General features: G+C 41.8%; 1 protein-coding gene across 2 annotated transcripts; it reads right to left on the reverse strand.

The window, feature by feature from the left end:
- Positions 1 to 967: 967 nt before the first annotated feature.
- MATN3 (matrilin 3) lies at positions 968 to 18,438 on the reverse strand. 2 transcript variants are annotated; one of them, XM_065835135.2, is made up of 8 exons: positions 18,153 to 18,438; positions 15,576 to 16,145; positions 11,901 to 12,023; positions 11,349 to 11,471; positions 10,037 to 10,159; positions 7,907 to 8,029; positions 3,514 to 3,621; positions 968 to 1,857 (listed from the first exon to the last, which is right to left on the reverse strand). In XM_065835135.2, exons 1-8 carry the CDS (start codon positions 18,289 to 18,291, stop codon positions 1,802 to 1,804), a joined length of 1,365 nt encoding a protein of 454 aa, XP_065691207.2. In that variant the 5' UTR covers positions 18,292 to 18,438; the 3' UTR covers positions 968 to 1,801. The 2 variants fall into 2 exon arrangements, with proteins under 2 accessions (XP_065691207.2, XP_071663193.1); XM_071807092.1 differs by lacking the exon at positions 18,153 to 18,438 and adding an exon at positions 17,564 to 17,969.
- Between the last annotated feature and the right edge of the window lie 1,164 nt (positions 18,439 to 19,602).

A 19,602-nucleotide genomic window follows, 5' to 3' on the forward strand; every position in this document is an offset into this window, starting at 1 on the left:
GAAACACAAAGTGAGACAACATAAGGTCTCAGAGGAATTGAACGTAAATACTATTATTTGTAACGTAAAATGGAGTTACAAATACTAATGCATGAAACAAAGCCTGCCCAGCTGACGGCTTGCAAGACACATCTGGCCTCCAGGACAATTTTCCACTATGGTATAAAATTATACATCTGATCTGACAACTGGCCTTAGTGTAAATGGGATTGATGTCATGTACACCCAACTGCCAAGAAGTTGAAAAGTCTTGCATTAGATTTACAACTTGTTTATTCTTACCAATACACAGGCCAAGGCATAATTCTGGTCCTATAAATCCTTGTATAATACCCATGTCTAAGTGGAGGACATGAAAGTAAGCAAAATAAAGTGCTGGATATAAAACATGACTTATGCAAAAAATATGCATATACTGCACTTTGAGGAAGCAAGAGTAGCACAGCTAGGTCATCCATGCTAACTTTAATTGAAGTAAAGCAAATTAATATCAGTGGGGACATATCACAAAATATCAACCACAGACCAATCCAGCAGTCTTGAAGGGTTATTAGTCTCATTTTTAGCCCTTGCTGGAGCTGTGTCCATGTTCATCTGTGCTATTATATTATCTGTGTATTATATTCTAACTTAACATTACTGTATAGACATGCTTGAAGTCTCACTTGCATGTGCAATGAATATGATAACTGAACTTCTGCCCAACTTTCGTTGCAATTGTTTGTATCTATTATGTGCAGATATGAAGCAAGCACAGATGTCATTATAACATGTCCTTGTCATACCAGCTACTGATGTAATATTTTGTATAATTATATTGCAAAGCTCTACAAAGTATGTTGTATTTTTCAATTCTAAGAAAAAAAAATAATAATCATGGGTTTGCCTCCATCTTTAAGTGTAGTTTCTAAAGCATTTGGATGATTACAAATGCCAACTGTGGAAAACAAGTAGATTCCTTTAACAATTAGATTTTTAAATTGAGTGTTTTATTGTACAAGCCAAATTGACACAAGTAGTCCCAGTAAAGTCTGTGGTATGACAACAGGAAATGACTGACTAATAACATAAGTAAATCTTCCAGGATAAAAACCTTAAGTTGGAGAACATCTTTCATCCTTCTGAGCATTAAACAATATTATTAATACTTGAAATTACTATTAAACCTCTTATCTATATTAACAAGGACTTCTAGGTTTTAAAATCAAATGGTTCTTTTTCCAACTATGTGACTTGGGGATAGTATCTTGTTTATTTATGTGGATTTCTTCCATTTATGCCTCCTTTGAGTTCTTATTTCCTTGTTTTTGTTAAAGGATATGTTATGAAATAAAGCATTTAAGTTGTACACAAAAATACTCCCAATATCAGTGTGCTGATCATACTTTATTTTATTAAAATAAGTTACAAGACCCCAAATTATTTTCCTATTTAATGGATAGATGACATAGGCCCATTTTTATTCTGCTTTGCCATTTCACAGTTTTATATGTGATATACTGTATCTGTTCTTTTCTGTATTTGTTTTTAAATAAAAGAATAAAAATGCAGTTACTGTAATACTTGTAGTACAAACAAGCACAGCAGGTATAGGTAGCTTGATGGTTATAAAGTGACTGTACACGAAGATCCTCAGGGTCACTATTTTCAAGACTGTTGTCTTCCTGAAGTCTTCTTGATATTTGTCAGTAATAACAAACCAACTGCTGTTTTGTAAGCTGTGCAACAAAATAAAGCTTGCTGAACACGATAAAAAGGATTGCTTCTGGAAGATTATTTTGGAATTAAGTAGAATGATAACTCAGACAACCTGCTGTCTGCCTTGATACGCCTGCAGCTTCTCAGACACTTCATCTAGTGGTCAGTTGTTAAGGAGAATATAACAGACAGCTATAAGGTTTGGTTTATTTATAATCTTCCTCATTTCTGCATTTTCAAAAAAAACAGTCTGTTTTCTACCAAGGTCAATATGTTCTTGAACCAGAGATTTCAAATGTAGAGATCTGTCAAGGTCTGGTAACTTCCCGCATGATCTCAAACCCTGATTCCTTAGGAGTTGGTCCAAGTGACATTCAGGGCTGAGAGGCAGCAGGTGATGAGCTCTGCTGCTTCTCCCAAGTTGTCTTGAAATGATGCTAGGGATACAAATTGCCCCCCAAATAATAACTTTGAAAGAAAGCCTCAGTTATTCGTAATAAAATATATTCCTGACTTGAAACCACCAGATTTTCTTGCTTAACATTAGCTCTTTTTTGCAGAAAGATTGTTCTCTGAAGGACGTGCTGCTACTGAGATGACATTACAGGTTTAATTACCTTGGTGTTTATTTTTAACTACTTAGATTCCCTGGAATTACATGTTATAATCCAAGGAAAATCAGTCTTCCCTTCACCCTTCTGAAGCAAATAAAGTGAACTCTAGGCATGCTGCAAGAAGAGGGATTTGCAGTTAGGGTTTATAAAAAGAAGTCTGAATTTATTCAAGAACTGTGAGAGTCTTGTGTCCTTGGCAGAAGTTTTCATTTGGCTTTCAGAAACTTTCATGAACTGAAAAATTCATTTATCTGTATAAATGATGAGTTCACATATAAAACTTACTGGTTTGCTCTCCTTCTTTGATTAATCCTAAATACCCCACTCTCCATTGATTTTGAATCCCCAAGGATCAGGATGACAATCACAGATGTAGTGCTGCTATAAACCAATTCCTATTTCAACAAGAGCACCTTCTACAGAAAAAAAAAAGAGTGCAGTCTCAAAAATTTCCACTGATGAAAATCTACCAAAACCCTTGGTAAATTCTAACAGTGATCAAACACAGTTCTAAACATTGTGCCTTATGATGAATCACAGCTCGCCCAACTTTTAACTTCCAGTAATTAGTTCCTGCAATGCCATCTGAGGGCACTTATTCCAGCATTCAGGTTTGCTGTAGTACCACAGCATTCATCACTTTCTTTTTGTTGTTGTTGTTTTTCTTTCTCTCCCACATGTTTGTGACATGTCTAATCCGGGCACTAACCACATTTCTCCTCACTGGCGCAGGCAGCACACTGCAGCAAATGAAGCCAGTGAATTCCAGCATGGTGTAGCTGGCACCCACCAGCCTGCACCTCGGATGTCCCAGGGACACAAGGCTTGCCCAGTGCTTCCAGCCTTGTCACCCTGCCTCGCAGCTCTCCTCCTGTATCCCAGCAGCTGGATGTCAATAGAGGAGCACATTCTCATGGAGGAGCAGAGGAAGGTTCAAAAAGGACAGGGAACTGCTTGACAGTCCAGTGCAGAGCCACAAAGATGGTGAAGGGGGTGGAGCATCTCCTGTATGACGAAAGGCTGAGGGAGCTGGGGCTCTTTAGTCTGGAGGAGACTGATTTAGCTGCACAACATTTCTAAAATTACCGAGAAAATACTTTTTGTTGTGAGGTCTGTTCCTTTCCCAGCTAACATCAAAGCAGCTCCCTCTAAAATAGCAGTAAAGAGCTCAATGCAGAAGATCATGTAAGAAAAAGGATATATTTTGCAGACAGAGCTTCAAGGTGTGAGGTGACTGAGTCCTGCAGGGCAGCTATGGCTTCACACTTACAGGACTCTTCAGTTGTTACAAGACTGCTCGTTATGGCTCCTAAGAGAGAAAACAGCATTAAGAACATTTATGGCAATTATCAAACATTTAAATCCCAGGGAAAGGCTTGATTCTGCAAGAGGAGTTGAACTCATGCTGTGAGACTGCAGCAGGCGCTGCAACCCAGGGCAGTTGGGAAGGAGGGAGGGCAGTGAACAGGGCTGGGGTGCAGCCAGAGATGTGAGTGTCACAGTCCAGAAACGGGACAGGCAAGAGAGACCTTGACTCTAACCGAGGAGTTCCTCACCTGCCCACCTGGATCCTCTGCACTCTTTAAATTAGACCTTTATTGAATACAATATAAAAAGAGGCCTGGGTGCAGGGACCAACCAGCCACCCCCATCAACTCTGATGTCTGGACTAAAGTGAATCTTTCCTTCGCCTAGTCCAGCCCCCCTGCCACAGGCAGGGGCGTCTTTCTCTAGACCAGGTTGCTCAAAGCCCCGTCCCGCCTGGCCTTGAACACTGCCAGGGATGGGGCATCCACAGCTTCTCTGGGCAGCTGTTCCAGTGCCTCTCCACCCTCATGGTGAAGGATTTCTTCCTCATATCTAAATGTATGTAAATAAAATCTAAATCTATCTGTCTATACAAAATCAAGGTTGCTGCCCTGTCAAAGCTGGATCACAATGGCATTTGGGGTATCCATCACTCCCAAACACAGCACTCCTGAGAATGCATTAGTCCAAAGTTAAGCCTCCAGCAGTTTTGCAAGCCCAACAGGAAAGCACATAGTGATTTTAGGCACATTAATACTCAATCAGTGTCAGAAGTTGATCAGTTTGCATCAGTTTCTGAGATGTGGGTGGAATTTAGATACCTAAGGAATTGGAAGAATTGAATTTACCACTTGGTAAATAATTAAAAAAGAAAGGAGGAACACGTTTTGATTTTAAATACTAAGCAATAAGGTTCAGCTAAATCATCCATGTGCTGTTGGTTTATAACACTGACAATACGCATGCATAGAGAGTATCACTTTTGATTCATCAAGACGTGAACATAAGTCCATTCCAATGTCACATGAATATGGATGGAAGGTAGAACAACATTCAGATAGGCACAAATGAATTTAAAATCTAGTATAAAGGCACAGCGATATTAATAGAGGAGTCAGTTAGTATGACAGAGATTTCTTCAATCTCTTAGAAAGAAAAAACAAGCATTGCCATACTCCACAGTGGTGCCATTGAATCTGTTCCTAGGTCTTGTGCTCAGTCTTCCAGACTGACAAGGGACCAGCCTCAGCTGTCCTCAAGAATTCCTTTTTCTACATAATCCACCGCAAAACCAGGGATGATCACAAAGGGCTGAGAGAGATTATGACTTCATTGTAATATAATAACATCAGGCATCAGCTGATGTTCATAGCTACATGAAAGGTATTTTAACCTCACCTACTCCAGAAACAAAAGAGGAGTTAAGCTGAGCTGCAGTACTTGCTGCAGGCTAAGAACAAACATATCAACAGCTACTGAAGCACAGGTACTGCAGCGAGATTACTGTCTACATCCAAGACCTGAATAACAAGCTTCCAAAGGCAGAGCCTTCTTAAAATAGGGCCTACAATTAAGAAATACACTTTCAACAAGTTATCAGGAGGTATTATCTGTATGTAATACCTGTCTCTTGATACATGTGTTTTTACGTTCCTTGCAAAGGCAATGACAGGAGATTATACCATTACTTTTTCTGTAGATATATAAATGCATAGCTGATCAAAGCCAAACAAATTACGTGAGCATTATAACAGTAAAACAACAGAAATATTATACCTGGATACAATAACTCTTATTTTCTGAAATGTTTTGGTTTCTTGTTTATCAGTCATGCCATTGGTATTTACATTTTGCAGGGGAACTGCAAAATCTATGAACAGATTCATTTCTAGCAGTGCAGAAATTAATTTGTCTTAGAGCCAATGTTGAAACTGGTGTCTCCTTGATTTCACTGAACCTGTATTTGTTCAGTTCCCTTCTTTGGAATGTTCAACCAGCTTTATGGTCAATATACAAAGAAGAGCTTTTCAAGAGTCAGCTGGAGGAAATTCAGTTCAAAATATCACACCAACATGGTTGGTTTCCAACCAGCTGGCAGTTAATTTTTTATGTTTAAATTTAAATTCTCTAATGACGGATACAGATCCTCCTTGGATTATGTCTGTTTTCACAAAATTTATTTTCCAACCCACTTTAGCAACTGCCCAAGGGTGCCCTGAAGTTTTCTGCAGTCCTTCTGTAAAATTTGGAGTCTTCCAGTATTTGATGTTCAAAATCTTGGACAATCTTGTTGCCACTGGGATGCCCAACAAGTCGTACAAAACATGCTAGAGTTGTGTTTTTACACTGCATTTTTGTTTAAGTCCAGACCTAAAAAAAAATTACTGTTTTTGCAGATGGTGTTTGGCTAGATCCACCTATTTTATAACTTTGCTCTTACCAAGGGTCCTTAGCCACCTGATGCAATGGCAAGTTATTTCTACTCTGAACCAGAGATCAGACTTGGTACCTCTTGAGGTCCTTTCCAATGCAACTTTCCCTATGACTCTACATGAAATGGCGCAGAGGTTCTGCCAACAGAGACAGTTGGTGAGTTCATGCCTGCCCCACTCAGCATGGAGGAGTGGACAAGAACGTATGGTTTAGCACTGCTGTACTTCTTCTAATAGCAGTTCTGTTCACCTCTGGCCTCCCATCATCCTCCAAATGCTGGTACGCCATTGAGTCCTGTGCCCCAGAGACAGATTGCCAGAACCCTGCCTTGCCAGTCCCTCCAGTTATTCCCATTTCATAACTGATTCCCATTTTATAACTGATTTTTTTTTTTAATGGTGAAGTCCTTAAATGTGTGGTGATAGGTAAGAGTCAGCTCTAGTTTTAAATACAGTCACTGCCATAACTAAACAAGAAGGATCAAATTGTCAGTAGCTCAAAACATTAGTGGCAACAGGCAGAAAGGAATGAAAAAGGATTGTGCTTTCAGGTAGTCTGTGAGTTGATAGAATATTTCTCAAACAGATGAGAAGGATTTAACACATTCAGAGGTACTTCAAAAAATATATTCAGGAAAAACAATGAAATTATTGCTTGAGCACATTTTCTCGTCTGGATTCAAGGTAAAGCCTCCATAGCAGTCACAGGTATACAATCCACCACTACTCACCCAGACTTGCTCAATCTTGGGTTCCTGGTACATATATACCCGTTCCTACAGAATGCATTTTGGAGAAATAGTTATCCAAAAGAAAGATAACTCTTTTTTAATGCTTCCCAATGGCAATCCTTTTCCATGCTGGGAGCCTATCCTACATGTGGCCTTTCAGTACTTGAAAGGAGTCTAGAAGATGTGGACAGAATTTTTAGCAGGGCCTGTTATGATAGGACAAAGGGCGATGGTTTTAAACTAAACAAGGGGAGATTCAGGGCAGACATGAGGAAGAAATTTTTTACACTGAGGGTGGTGAAACACTGGCCCAGGTTGCCCAGAGAGGTGGTGGATGCCCCAACCCTGGAGACATTCAAGGCCAGGCTGGATGGGGCTCTGAGCAACCTGATCTGGGTGAAGATGTCCCTGCTCATTGCAAGAGGGGTTGGACTGGATGAGCTTTGAATGTCCCTTCCAATCCAAACTGTTCTATGAATCTTACCAGGACCTACTGCAATGTGTAACTGACCTTGCCTGGGGCAGTGCTCTGAACTAACTGCCTCACTGGAGTCTCCCTCAGCCCTGCCTTTGTACAGTCTATGCTCCCCCTAACCCTACCAGATGGGAAGTGCCAGATAACCTCCAAAGACATGCTGTGAACAGCTTCCAGCACATAATAACTTTACAGTAAGAAGCCAAGGAAGGAAAGAAACTTTTTTTTTAATTACATTTTTACTGTAACAAAGTTACAGCAACATGAAACTCAGCCTGGAAGGGAGGAGACTACCTCAAACTGTCCTGTACATGGTGGTACGCTGCTTCCACAATTATTTCTCAGTTCTGGGTTTGCTGAATATTGCACATATTTTTTTAAATACAGTGAAGGCCTCGGTTATAACCTGATAAAGAAAGGCCAAATGGTAAGAAGTTACTAGCACCATCGCATATAAAGTGCTTTGTATCTCTGAATGTTGCTCAAAGTGGAAGAGGCAGAATAAACACAGGGTGGCCTTGTAACACTTGAATGCACATGGAAGTTTCTCAACAGATCCAAATAGATTAACCTGCTAATAAGAGCTATTTCAGCACATGTATTAGCTGGGTAGGGCATGGGGGATGCGGAACAGCAATCTGCTCTTACTTGAGCAAGTCTTCTTGTCTGGATTCAGGTTGTAGCCTTGGTAGCAGTCACAGGTGTAGAACAGATCATCCCTCACGCAGACCTGCTCGCAGTCGTGCCTCCCAGGTGCACACATGTCGACAACTGGGGAAGGCATTTGAGAAGAGAAGAATATCAATCAATACTCAAAACTTCAGTTTAGTCACTGTTAGTAATTCCCATTTGCAAACATCTCTTCATTCGGATTCGAACCAGGATGTTCGTGCTGCGTGTTGGCACGCTGTTAGCCGTCGTAGGGTATACAGAGTGTGTTTTTATCTGGCTGTCATCATCACAAAATTAATACAATTTTTGGAACACTGGCAATACTTTTTTTACAGTTGTAATAGATTGCAAAAGGAGCTGAACTAGCAGTGACCCACTTACAAAATAATTATCCAAAGGAATTTCAGAGAACAAATATCTGGATTTTAAGGGAGCATTTGGCATTATTTCAGCTCTAGTTGAGTTGGATAAGACACTGTTTTATGGAGTGAAAAGACCATAAACAGAAGAGTATTCATGGCTGGGTTAAAAAAAAGAAAAAGAGACATGGCACCCGCTGCCAGTTACAAAGTGGCACTTGATGTGTGAGGCTGATGTTTTCTGCCAAATTTAACACGCCAACTCTGAAAGGCCAAGCTGAGAAGAAGTTCCTATATTTGGATATCTTTGCAGTAAGGAGGTTCAGTAAGGAACAAGGAAAGGGAGAGAGAAAGCGAGAACAAACAGAGCCCCTCCTCCTGGACCTAGACTATTTTTATTATATCACAAAGACCCAGATGGTTGAGAAATCATTAGCAGCCTATTGCAAAATAAGGTTCAAAAGAGAACAAAAGCAAGCATGTTAGGGAAATAATCTGAAATTTGACTATGCAGGGGAGAATCAGTGCTATGAAAGGAGGTTCAGGACTGGACTCCTAATGAGGATGCCTAATTGAATTCACATTCCCTCACAGATGTTTATGGCCTCTGTATAATGCCAGGTGAGGGTCAACCTTAGGACCTGTATTTACAAACTCAGCTCCTAAACTATGCAGGAAGACATATTGTCATCCTCTGCCTTCATCTCTGAGATGCAAGACTCATGACTAATTGGAGAGATTTGGGAACCTCCTGGAACTGGAGTCTAAGTTCAATGCTTTATCACACAAAATGTAGTAAGGGAAAGGGATTATAATGGAAGTAGACAAAAAGATTTTGTGTAAATAAATCATCAGTGAAACGTCCAAAGAAATGAGTGAAGTTCAAATCTTAATTAAGTGAAAATGGTAGAGAATACACATTAATTTGTAGGTACTATATATTTACATATACATCCTTAAGTACCAGATACATCTACGGTCCTGTTCTCCACAAGAGACCAGAACTGGGAAGGAACATTTCCCTCCACCCTCTAGAGCACTAAGGCTGGAGTACTTTAAATGTCCAAACACATCCACCAGGAAGAGTGATCACACTGATGATGATACATATTGTAATCTCTCTCCCAGCACAGTCCCTGTTCTTCTTCATCTCATTCCCTTGCACTGATTTGCTGAAGAGTTTTATGGCATAGCTTGTACACATCTCATATTCTGACCAAATATTAATATATTCTCTTTCTCCTCTCTCAGGTGGATATGGCAATTTGTGCTCCATGGGTGTGAAAATACTGCAAAGTCCTCAGGGAAATGGCATTTTAATTATACCAATTAAAAGCTTCGCGCAACTGCGGAGGAGTCGTGGCTCTCAAATTACAGGATGTTTCAAAAAGATGGACCCAGTTTCAAAGCAGCATATTTCACGATGGCAACATGTTACAATTACATAAAAATTTACAAACGGTACGTCCAGCGGTAATCATTTGAAACTCTACGTCCTGCCCTTTCAAGTGGTAAGAGTTTCATTCATGGGCAGTTCGTGGTTGCAGAGACATAGTGCTTTCAAATTGGATCCACCTTTTTGAAACACCCTGTATTACTAGACATAAGAAGAAATAAAGCTGCACCATGTTTTCAGGAGTTGTACAGAAACACTTGGATAATTTATCCAAAAAATAACATGAATTAACCTGATTTTTAAAATATATTGCTTTTAGCTAAATGCAATATTTCTTTGATCAGGTCTTACCTGAGCAAGTCTTCTTGTCTGGATTCAGAGTGTATCCTTCAAAGCAATCACAGCTGTAGGATCCGTCATTGCTCAGACAGACTTGGGCACAGTCGTGCCTTCCAGGTGTGCACATGTCCACGGCTGCGGTGAACCATGTTTCAGAGAAAAAACCTATTAATCCCTCCCAGACACTCAAGCATTTTAAATACTTCAACATTTATAAATACAATTTCGTTAAAATTGAAATAATGATTCAACCTACTATATTATTATATTACGCTGCAGACAACTGAATTAATTTACTAAGGAGGCAGATATCTGGACTCCAAGACATCACTATAGCACATCTCACGCGATTCTGGTTTTCATCAGCAATTCTAACAGTCCTGAATATCCCCAGTAAGGATGAAGCCAAAACATCATACTGAGATGACCTGCCGCACATCAAGGCAGAAATTGTTTTTTCTTGCCGTGTTAGCAGGAACTGTGGTGTATCAAAATTTAACTCCATATTTTCATCCATGAGCTGAAGGCAGGCACAAAAAGCCAGGCGTGATATGTAGAAATGCTGTTAAATGGCAAAGATATAAAGCCTAGTGAGAATAAAAGCAAACAAGCAGGAGTGCCTGAAGATTATGTTCTCCCTTCAGAAATAAGAACAGCGAAAGCTTTGGTGAGAAGAATCCTTACATGCTGTCAAAAGGAAGGATACACTTCCCAGTTATGAAACAGCTACCCTAAGGGTGGTGCTGCTCCAAACTTCTGGATTTAAAGAAACAACTCCAGAGAAGAATTTGAGGGGAAAAAGAGTTTTTATACTAGGCTAAATTTTCAGGGGGACAATTCAAGAAGCTGCTGCTGGTGTAGGACTGGGATTGCTATATCACAAATCCCAGCACAACTTGGAAGCAGAAGCAGCAAACTGTAAAGAAAAATGAGTTTCGACGGGAGAGATGGAAAGGTCATGGAAAAATCATCCGGTTTTAAGTTCTCTGTGAACGAGTGGCACTCATCCTCCCATAGAGACACAGTGCTGGTAGGCAGCTCTGGAATAGGTTCATCCTCTCCCAAAGAACAAGGGATATTTGTGAAGCACTGGAAAGACCATAAAATGGTAGGTAAGTGCCAAATTGCACTTTTATAATCAAAATGTTATAAGAAAAATGTGATTTTACTATTACTAGAACCAAGGGGAGAGTCTACAGGTGAACTCATTTTAAGACCTGATTTCTGTAAGCAATTTTTCAATTAGAAATCATGAAGGTAACTCACAGAAAACACATCCATGTCTCCAGGAGTTTCCTATATTTAAGTAGCCTTTAATTCTTACCTGAGCAAGTCTTCTTATCTGGATTCAGGCCGTAGCCTTCATAGCATTCACAGACATAGGATCCGTTGTTACTCACACAGACCTGCTCACACTCGTGCCTTCCAGGTGCACACGGGTCCACAGCTGCAAGATGCACGTTAGAGCAACAATTCATTGTTCATTTGAAAAATAATCATATCGGATGGGGCACATATTCACATTTTCAAATATATTTCTATTTGGAATCAGCTCAGAAATGGCAACAGTAATTGAAGGAATTAGGAGAAAATATCTATACAGTGTCTACATCTGAAGAATTTGTACTGGCATCTGGCCCTAATGAATGGATCTACAAGGCACAATAAAAAGGATGGTGATGGACTCAAACTACTTCTCACCATTACTTGCAGTAGACTTTTATTGATTTTTTATTATTTGATTCATCGTTATTGAAGGAGATACAGAAGTTCACAGTTTCAACAGAAGTACACAAGTAGCTTCTCAAATCTAATTATGGTGTCAAAAAACTGACTTTTTTTTCTTAGTTGAACACATTTACTGAAGGAGTAATACCTGAGCAGGTCCTCTTATCTGGATTGAGAGTGTAGCCTTGATAGCAGTCGCAATGGTAGGATCCACCATCACTCACACAGACCTGCTGGCAGCCATGGGTCCCCAGTGCGCACACATTTGCAGCTACAAAGGGCATTTACAGAAAAGGCATTTCAGTCATCCCAAAGGAAAGAAACAGTCATTAATAATTTATGCTTACAAAAGTACATCTTGCACTCTTTGCTGGATTAGCATAGTGGATTTCAGTGCTGTATCACCATCACAAGAAGATACAGGCATCTTTCTTTGTATCACTCTATAGCCAGAAGAAAGAGGTCATAAGTGACACTGGAACAACCACACAGAAATAATTCACCACCTGAGGTGGCAGAAAGCCAAGGTGAATTGAAAAGGGTGCAACAGGGAGATTTTAAGCATTTCACAGAATCACAGAATGTCAGGGATTGGAAGGGACCTCGAAAGCTCATCCAGTTCAATCCCCCTGCCGGAGCAGGAACACCCAGATGAGGTTACACAGGAAGGTGTCCAGGTGGGTTTTGAATGTCTCCAGAGTAGGAGACTCCACAACCCCCCTGGGCAGCCTGGGCCAGTGTCTGTCACCCTCACTGAGAAGAAGTTTCTTCTCAAATTTAAGTGGAACCTCCTGTGTTCCAGTTTGTACCCATCATCCCTTGTCCTACCATTGGTTGTCACCGAGAAGAGCCTGGCTCCATCCTCCTGACACTCACCCTTTGTATATTTGTAAACATTAATGAGGTCACCCCTCAGTCTCCTCCAAGCTAAAGAGCCCCAGCTCCCTCAGCCTTTCCTCATAAGGGAGATGCTCCACTCCCTTAATCATCTTTGTTGCCCTGCACTGGACTCTCTCCAGCAGTTCCCTGTCCTTCTGGAACTGAGGGGCCCAGAACTGGACACAATATTCCAGATGGGGTCTCACCAGTAGCAATACACTGGAAATGAGAACTTGGCAATGAAAAGGATCTTTTGTATTTTTGTATCCAGTCCCTTTCTATTACAAACAACCAGTTGAAACAATCCCAAGATGTATCTCTCACTGTCTGGCAGCTTACTGACTTCTGCTCACTGGTATGATTTATGAATTCCTACTGTACTGTTAAAAAACCAAACAGACAAACAAAAAAACCCTATACACGTAAACTAAAATGCAATAGAAAGCAAACAAAACTAAACTATACTAAAATCAAATCAAATCAATTTGCAACAGAAAGAGCATCAAGACCAGGAGGAAGAGAAAAATGACTCAGAGGCACTAGGGATGAAAAGTGTTTCTGCATCATGATGGTTCAGATCTATCAGCCAGCAAAGAAACCCGCCAGTGCACGACGGGGATGTGAAGGCTACAGCTGCCTTGATCCATCAGGTTGAAAAAGCCAGAACCAAAAGGAGGAAAGTTTCTGCAGTAAGGCAGCTTTACAGGCATGTGAGCCTCCTAACTGAAGTACAGTACAGAAATAGATAATGTCCAAACCTCAGAGAATTGAGAAGCTGAAACTGCAAACTACGACATGAGAGTCAAATTTTGGGGACCAGCTAATTCTCCACAGTCAGGTTATCTCATCAGGCTGATAAGACACACGACAGTGATCCAAAAAGCAGTGTGACGGATGGCAGCCAAGATGAGTGTGTTGTGGTGACAGGGCAGACAAAATTACTGTTGTAACACTGTGATACACTGTGTGTGCTGACAATCTCTTCCTTCACAGATGGTCTAACTACATAGCTAATTAACTTCTGACCAATGTTTCTCATGTGTAATCAGCTTTGGATCTGCTGCATCTTTGGTCATCTCAAGATGCCTGTTTCTCTCCACAGACTGTAAAGGAAACCTAGATATTAAAACTTAGATGACTTTTTAATGTCATCTAAATTTAGTCATCAAAGGGAAGGGGGGAGAAAAAAAAAAAAGCCGGAGGGAAAAAAGTGGGAAGGGGGAAAAAAGACAATAAAGGAGGAGGAAATGAAAGCGGAAAGGAGCAAAACAGAAAGACAAGTCTGTTATTACCTGAGATGTTATTTACATGAGCGATTACAATGTGGATACTGACTACTGGTAAAATCAAACTCCAAAGCAATAGCGGTGAGATAAGAAATAAGAAACAAGAATGCTTGAATCTTCTCATGTATTTCTGAATGCAAGGTAACATAGCCCATTTTCTAAAATATGGAAGATGTAGATGTCTTCTAATAAGGCTGATAGAAAGTGTGCCTTGTATTTCCATTGGCAAAAACAAACCTCAAACCAAGACAGTGTCTTTTCATTCTGCTACACCCTTGGGAATTAGAGAATTCATCTCCATGACTATGAACAAAATCTGTGGGTGATATTTTCAACCATAACTGAGAAGCTCGGATTCAAATGGTCAGATGTTTGTGGTAGAAAAGGTCGAGCTTCCACTGACTTGGACACCAATTCAAGGCTAAGATTTTCCATCTCCAGGATGGTCTCATGTTGAATGATGCTCTCAATGCATCAAGACCTTAAGCTTAGCCAACTATTTTGCCCCTGAACATTAGTCTTCCTGTTTTCAGTTCACCCTACAAATTTATTTGCCTTGGCCAAAGCAAAGAAACTCCTAATTGTCACTGGCGAGTCTAGATTTCTGGCCAAAAAGCAGTCTGGAGCTGGAAAAGACCCAGTTTACCCACACTGTCTTACAAGACCCTCTTAGATTCATCTGTTTTGTAGGAACCTTTTGAAAAACTATTCCCTTCATCCCATTTTTGTCCGCAGATTTTGGCTAATTGCATGCAAGAATCTCAGAGTTACACTAGAAGTGTGTATGTGTGAGCTCTCTTTGGTTTCTCCTCCACCTTAGTAGAGGTGTAATTCCTATGCTTCAGCACAATAAACAGTCTGTTTACTCTTAAGAACAAGAGATTCTTCTTTGGTGCTATGAAAGGACTTGCTTTGGTGAGAACATAGATGGAAAATCAGTGCTATGTTCACAGCACTCATACCTGTCCAGCTAGGTGGGCACTCATACCCACCTCCAGCTGCCAGAGAGAGGATGTGGTCACATCAGCAACACAACATGATGTCAAGCCAAACCTCACGGCATTTCCTAGGTTAGGTATTGGGCAAAGTGTCCTGTCTACAGATGGTCCTACACATTTATTTCATACCGAGAAAAAGAGGTCTGTTCACTCCCTTCAAAAGATATGGTAATTGTGGTAATTTTTAGTAAGGCTCTGAAATAACTATGTAAGACATGGCCAACCAAGTTCCCAAGGCAATGGCTGTTATTTTAATTCTCTTACAATGTTCTTTACACCTGATTTTACCCATTCCTTGCTAGAGATTTATTTTATGAGTCATTTTCTTAGATACTTACTAGCAAAATCTAATTCACGCAAGTTTTTTAATTGTCAAACAGTTGTTTGATTTTTGTGAGCAAGGCTGTGTCATAGCTATCTATAGGCAGTTCTAAAGACCCCAGATACATGACCTTTTTTTCTGTAAATGACACTAACAACCCACACTTGGCCTCCGCTGAATAAAAGGGTTGGCTTTTCTGCCCAATGGGTGGCAAAGGAAATATTTAAATGTGATACATAACACTTTTCAAAAAGAAAAACTTCTTTCTTAGGGAGTGGAACCACAGTCGGAGCCACAAGGTGCCAAATTACACTAAGCCCTTGGACTGACCACCTTACCACAGAAAGTCTCTCTGAATTTGGATGTCAGCTTTTCGATCACACCATAGGTCTCCACATAAAAGACGTGTTCATCCAGTGGTTCGCTGGCCATTATCCTCAGGGACTGCATGTCTGCCCGGTCTACCCCAACGGCGTAGATCTCAATGCCAGCTGCCCGGGCGCTTGCTGCCACATCTTGAACCCGGTCTTGTGGTCGTCCATCTGTCACAACAATGACCACCTTGGGGATATTGAAGTTTGCTGGCCGGGTGCCCATCTCCTCAGTGAAGACTTCATCCACGGCAGTTTGGATGGCAAGGCCGGTCATGGTGCCAGCAGACAAGGGCTCAATGCGAGATACAGCCTCCTTCATAGACGCTTTATCAAAGTATGTCCGGAGGGGAAACTCCACCTTGACCGTGCTAGCATAATTCATGACCGCCACACGGGTCGTTCTTTCACCGACGTCCAGAGTATCAATCATTTTCGACAAAAAGACTTTCACTTTCTCAAACTCTTCAGGTCGGACGCTACGGGAGCTGTCTATGATGAAGACGAGGTCTAAGGGCTGGTTCTTGCAGGTGGTGCCTGTCAAGAAGGACAGAAAACACTTCAGTTATCCCCTACACAGGACCAGAGCTCTCACCCCAGGGCAGTGAGAGCTGTCCTGGCAAACTACTCCTACCAGACAAATGTTGGCACTCTTAATTCTTTAGGCAGAGGCTTAAAATCATAGTGAGCAACACATCAGAAATCCTTAAATATTAATTTTGACAAGTAATAACTGAACACTTCTAAGCATTAAAAGATAGGTCCACATTAGAACCCACAAAATGTCTAACTATCCTTGAAACAAAGTGTTGTAGTTGACATGTAACAGCCAACACAGAAGTGTAGCAGTGACATATAAACATACTTACTTTTTATTTGCATAAAGCCTGAATTCCATTTTTATAATCTACAGAAGTAAAATGGTAAAACAACTGGCTAGGTTACATAGTGCACAGATCCTAACAATATTTGTTGGGATAGTAAAAACATAGATTTCTAATCAGGAATTATTTCTTGCTTGCAATTCACATCCCAAAGTACACAACAAGAAGAAATAAAGACCAACAGGAAAAGGATGCAAATGATGCTGTGATAAAGGCTTCTTTAGAAGTTGCTACTGTCTAAAGGCTTCTACAGCAGAAAAGTAAATGAATGTACTATTTATGAAGTAATTTTACATGTAAAAATGAACATTTACACAAGTATTTCTAGCTTTTTAAAATCCTCACTGACATAAATCTATACTGAAACAGCAAAAGCTATAGCTCATATCAGACACAAGTGGTGCTTCAAGGAAGATCAAAAATAATCAGGACATCAACAGCAGGCAAGCAAAGCTGTACACTGCTGTCCTGACAACCTGACATTGATGATACCATCCAGGTATGCATTTGTACTCCTGGTTTCTGAAAAACAGACAACCCACAAGCACAAAGTTTGTACAAAAGAGACATTGCTGCTCAACAGTGCGTTAAATAGCAAAATGCGAGGCGTTCGGTTTGAATATAGTCCCTGAAGAGCTGTTTTGTTCTCTTGTGCAAGTGAAAATGGAGGAAAAAAAGAATTGCACAGATACATCTTCCGTCAGGAAACACAGCAGTAGAGTTGATTTTGCCTTTGGACACAGTAACACACTGGATGAATCCAGGATCTCGTCCAGGTGTATTATATACAATTCTGCATGCATTCCCTAACTCAGATTTTGCATGAAGATTTAGACAAATGGCTTTGTGACCTTTGGGAAGCTGAGAAAACATAAAGAAAAGTTAGTGCATGCATTCAGTAGCTCAAGACATGAAAGAAAAAGACCCACACAGGTTGTCCTCAATAAATAAATAAATACATAATCCAAGCTTTATAGGTAGAATTCTCTTTATAGATTAAGGAAAAACAAACAAAACCCAAAACAAACAAAAAACAAAACAAACAAAAACCAAAGCAGAACAAAAACAAACCTGCCACTTTTCAGCAGCCTGATTCTGAGTCTGAAATAGAGATGTTCTGAGAAATGAACACGGCTAGAGAAGAGTTATGTAGGTTTTAAAGATTAGGAAGGCCAGTCTTGCATTAAAAACAAACAAACGCAAAATTAGTTAGTACTTCTGCCTGTGAGCTAATGGTCCACGGACCATTGCAGCTCCAATAAGATGTCCCTGTGCCATAATCTTCCTGTAAGCGTTCGTAAAACTCGGCAGGTAAGGAAACACCCCAAAGAAGCAATGGCAATGGCAAGCGGTGCCCGGAGCGGCCGGGCAACAGCGAGCAAAGCGCGGAGCAACCGAGCAGGAGCGCGTCGCCGGCGGGCAGGGCTGGCGGGAGGCAGCGGTGCGGGGGGAAGGCAGGAGCGGTGCCGGCGGGCAGGGCTGGCGGGAGGCAGCGGTGCGGGGAGAAGGCAAGAGCGGTGCGGGGGGAAGGCAGGAGCCGTGCGGGGGGAAGGCAGGAGCCGTGCGGGGGGAAGGCAGGAGCCGTGCGGGGGGAAGGCAGGAGCCGTGCGGGGGGAAGGCAGGCTGGAGGCAGCTCCGGCCGCCCGCGGGAGCGCGGTACCTGCCGGCCCGTGGCTCCGGGAGAGGCCGCCCGTCCGCTGCTGCCGGCGCAGGCGGTGCGGGGAGCCCCGGGCCGGGGGCGCCCGCAGCAGCAGCAGCAGCGCTAGGCTGCAGCCCAGGATGCCGATCGCTCGCCCCATGGTGCTGCTGCTGCCACCCCCCCCACGCCACACGGCGCTGTATTTAAAGCTGCTGACCGCTGAAAGGGGGAAGAAACCGAGGTGGCATCGGCTGTCCCCGCCGCCTCCTCCCGGGGGGGCCGGCGGCCAGGAAAGTGCCGGCTGCCAGGCCCCCCTCCCCCGCCCGACGGAGGGCAGGGCTGGAAGGATGAGCTGAATTTGTGAGTTTACTGCATGGTGAGGGGAGGGTTCAAACCCCAGAGGCACAGAAAGCTGAAACAGAAATTCACCCTCTTTCCCTCCACTGGAGCTATCTGATCCAGGTCTGCCAAGTGCACTTCTGTCCCAAGTAAGCATCAGGCTTTACCTCCAAGGCAGTATTTGCAAAGCATGGGAGAAAAATCACAAAGTGCCTCCCTCTCGTTGTCAAATCTCACCTCTGGCATTGTGTCCAGACCCCAGCGCTGCAAATCCTGACAGCTCCTGGGGGAATCTGCAGCAAGCTTTAATGGAAAAGACAGGTTAGGGCACAAATCCACTGCAGTCTCCAGCACCATCTTTTCTTTAGAAGACACCTTGGCTGAAGCCACAGTCAACGTGTACTGCAGGCCCATCTTTTCTCCCTTCACCCTCCAAAGGGGAACAGAAGCCCCGATTTAGAACAGGAACCACCCATACAGCCCTTTGCTGGAGTTCTGTCCATATCCAACACTGCCAGGACAGTAGTGCAAGATGTTCTTTAATTACCACAGCTTCAAGTGCTCTTGCAGGTGGCATCTTCAGCAAAGAGAAAACTACCGAACGTTTTACCAGTGCTGTGGTAGTGCCAGAGAGGATTTTTAAACACACCTGGGGGCAGGAAATAGCTAAATTCATTATCAAACTAGAATAATCAACTACCTGTATGCTGCAGCAACTTGAACTCTTTTCCCCAGAGTTTAATCCCAGATTGCTTTTATATTCTGAAGTAGAAAGACACTTTTAATTCAGATATATTGGCAGATCATTAAATTATCTTTACTTCTTACTGCAGAGGAAGAACACTAGAAAAGCTGTCATTTGTGGTTGTTCTTTTGTTTTGGTTGCTTTTTAGTTTTTTAGAAGAATGGTTCTGCAGTTATGGCATAGGTCCAACAACTTTGGACACTTGCCAGTGTCAATAATGTTATAGTCTCACTGGGTGTCTGTCCTGCTCTTAATGCCTGAGCTCATGAGACATTAAATTCATGCTGAGGGCTGGAAGCCTCCAGTACAATTCCCTTTTCCCAGTTTACGTGCAAAGAGCAAACAGGCAAGTAGAAGACAACCAAATACTTGAAAAGCTGCAGTAAA

This window comes from Patagioenas fasciata, chromosome 3, assembly GCF_037038585.1.
Source record: "Patagioenas fasciata isolate bPatFas1 chromosome 3, bPatFas1.hap1, whole genome shotgun sequence".
Lineage (NCBI taxonomy): Eukaryota > Metazoa > Chordata > Aves > Columbiformes > Columbidae > Patagioenas > Patagioenas fasciata.

Coding starts and splice junctions, on each gene's coding strand:
- MATN3 (XM_065835135.2), bottom strand. CDS start 18,291: ATGGGGCGAGCGATCGGCATCCTGGGCTGCAGCCTAGCGCTGCTGCTG. Junction 10,160..11,348: donor AGATAAGAAGACTTGCTCAG/GTAAGAATTAAA, acceptor GGTTCACCGCAG/CCGTGGACATGTGCACACCT. Junction 8,030..10,036: donor AGACAAGAAGACTTGCTCAG/GTAAGACCTGAT, acceptor TGCCTTCCCCAG/TTGTCGACATGTGTGCACCT.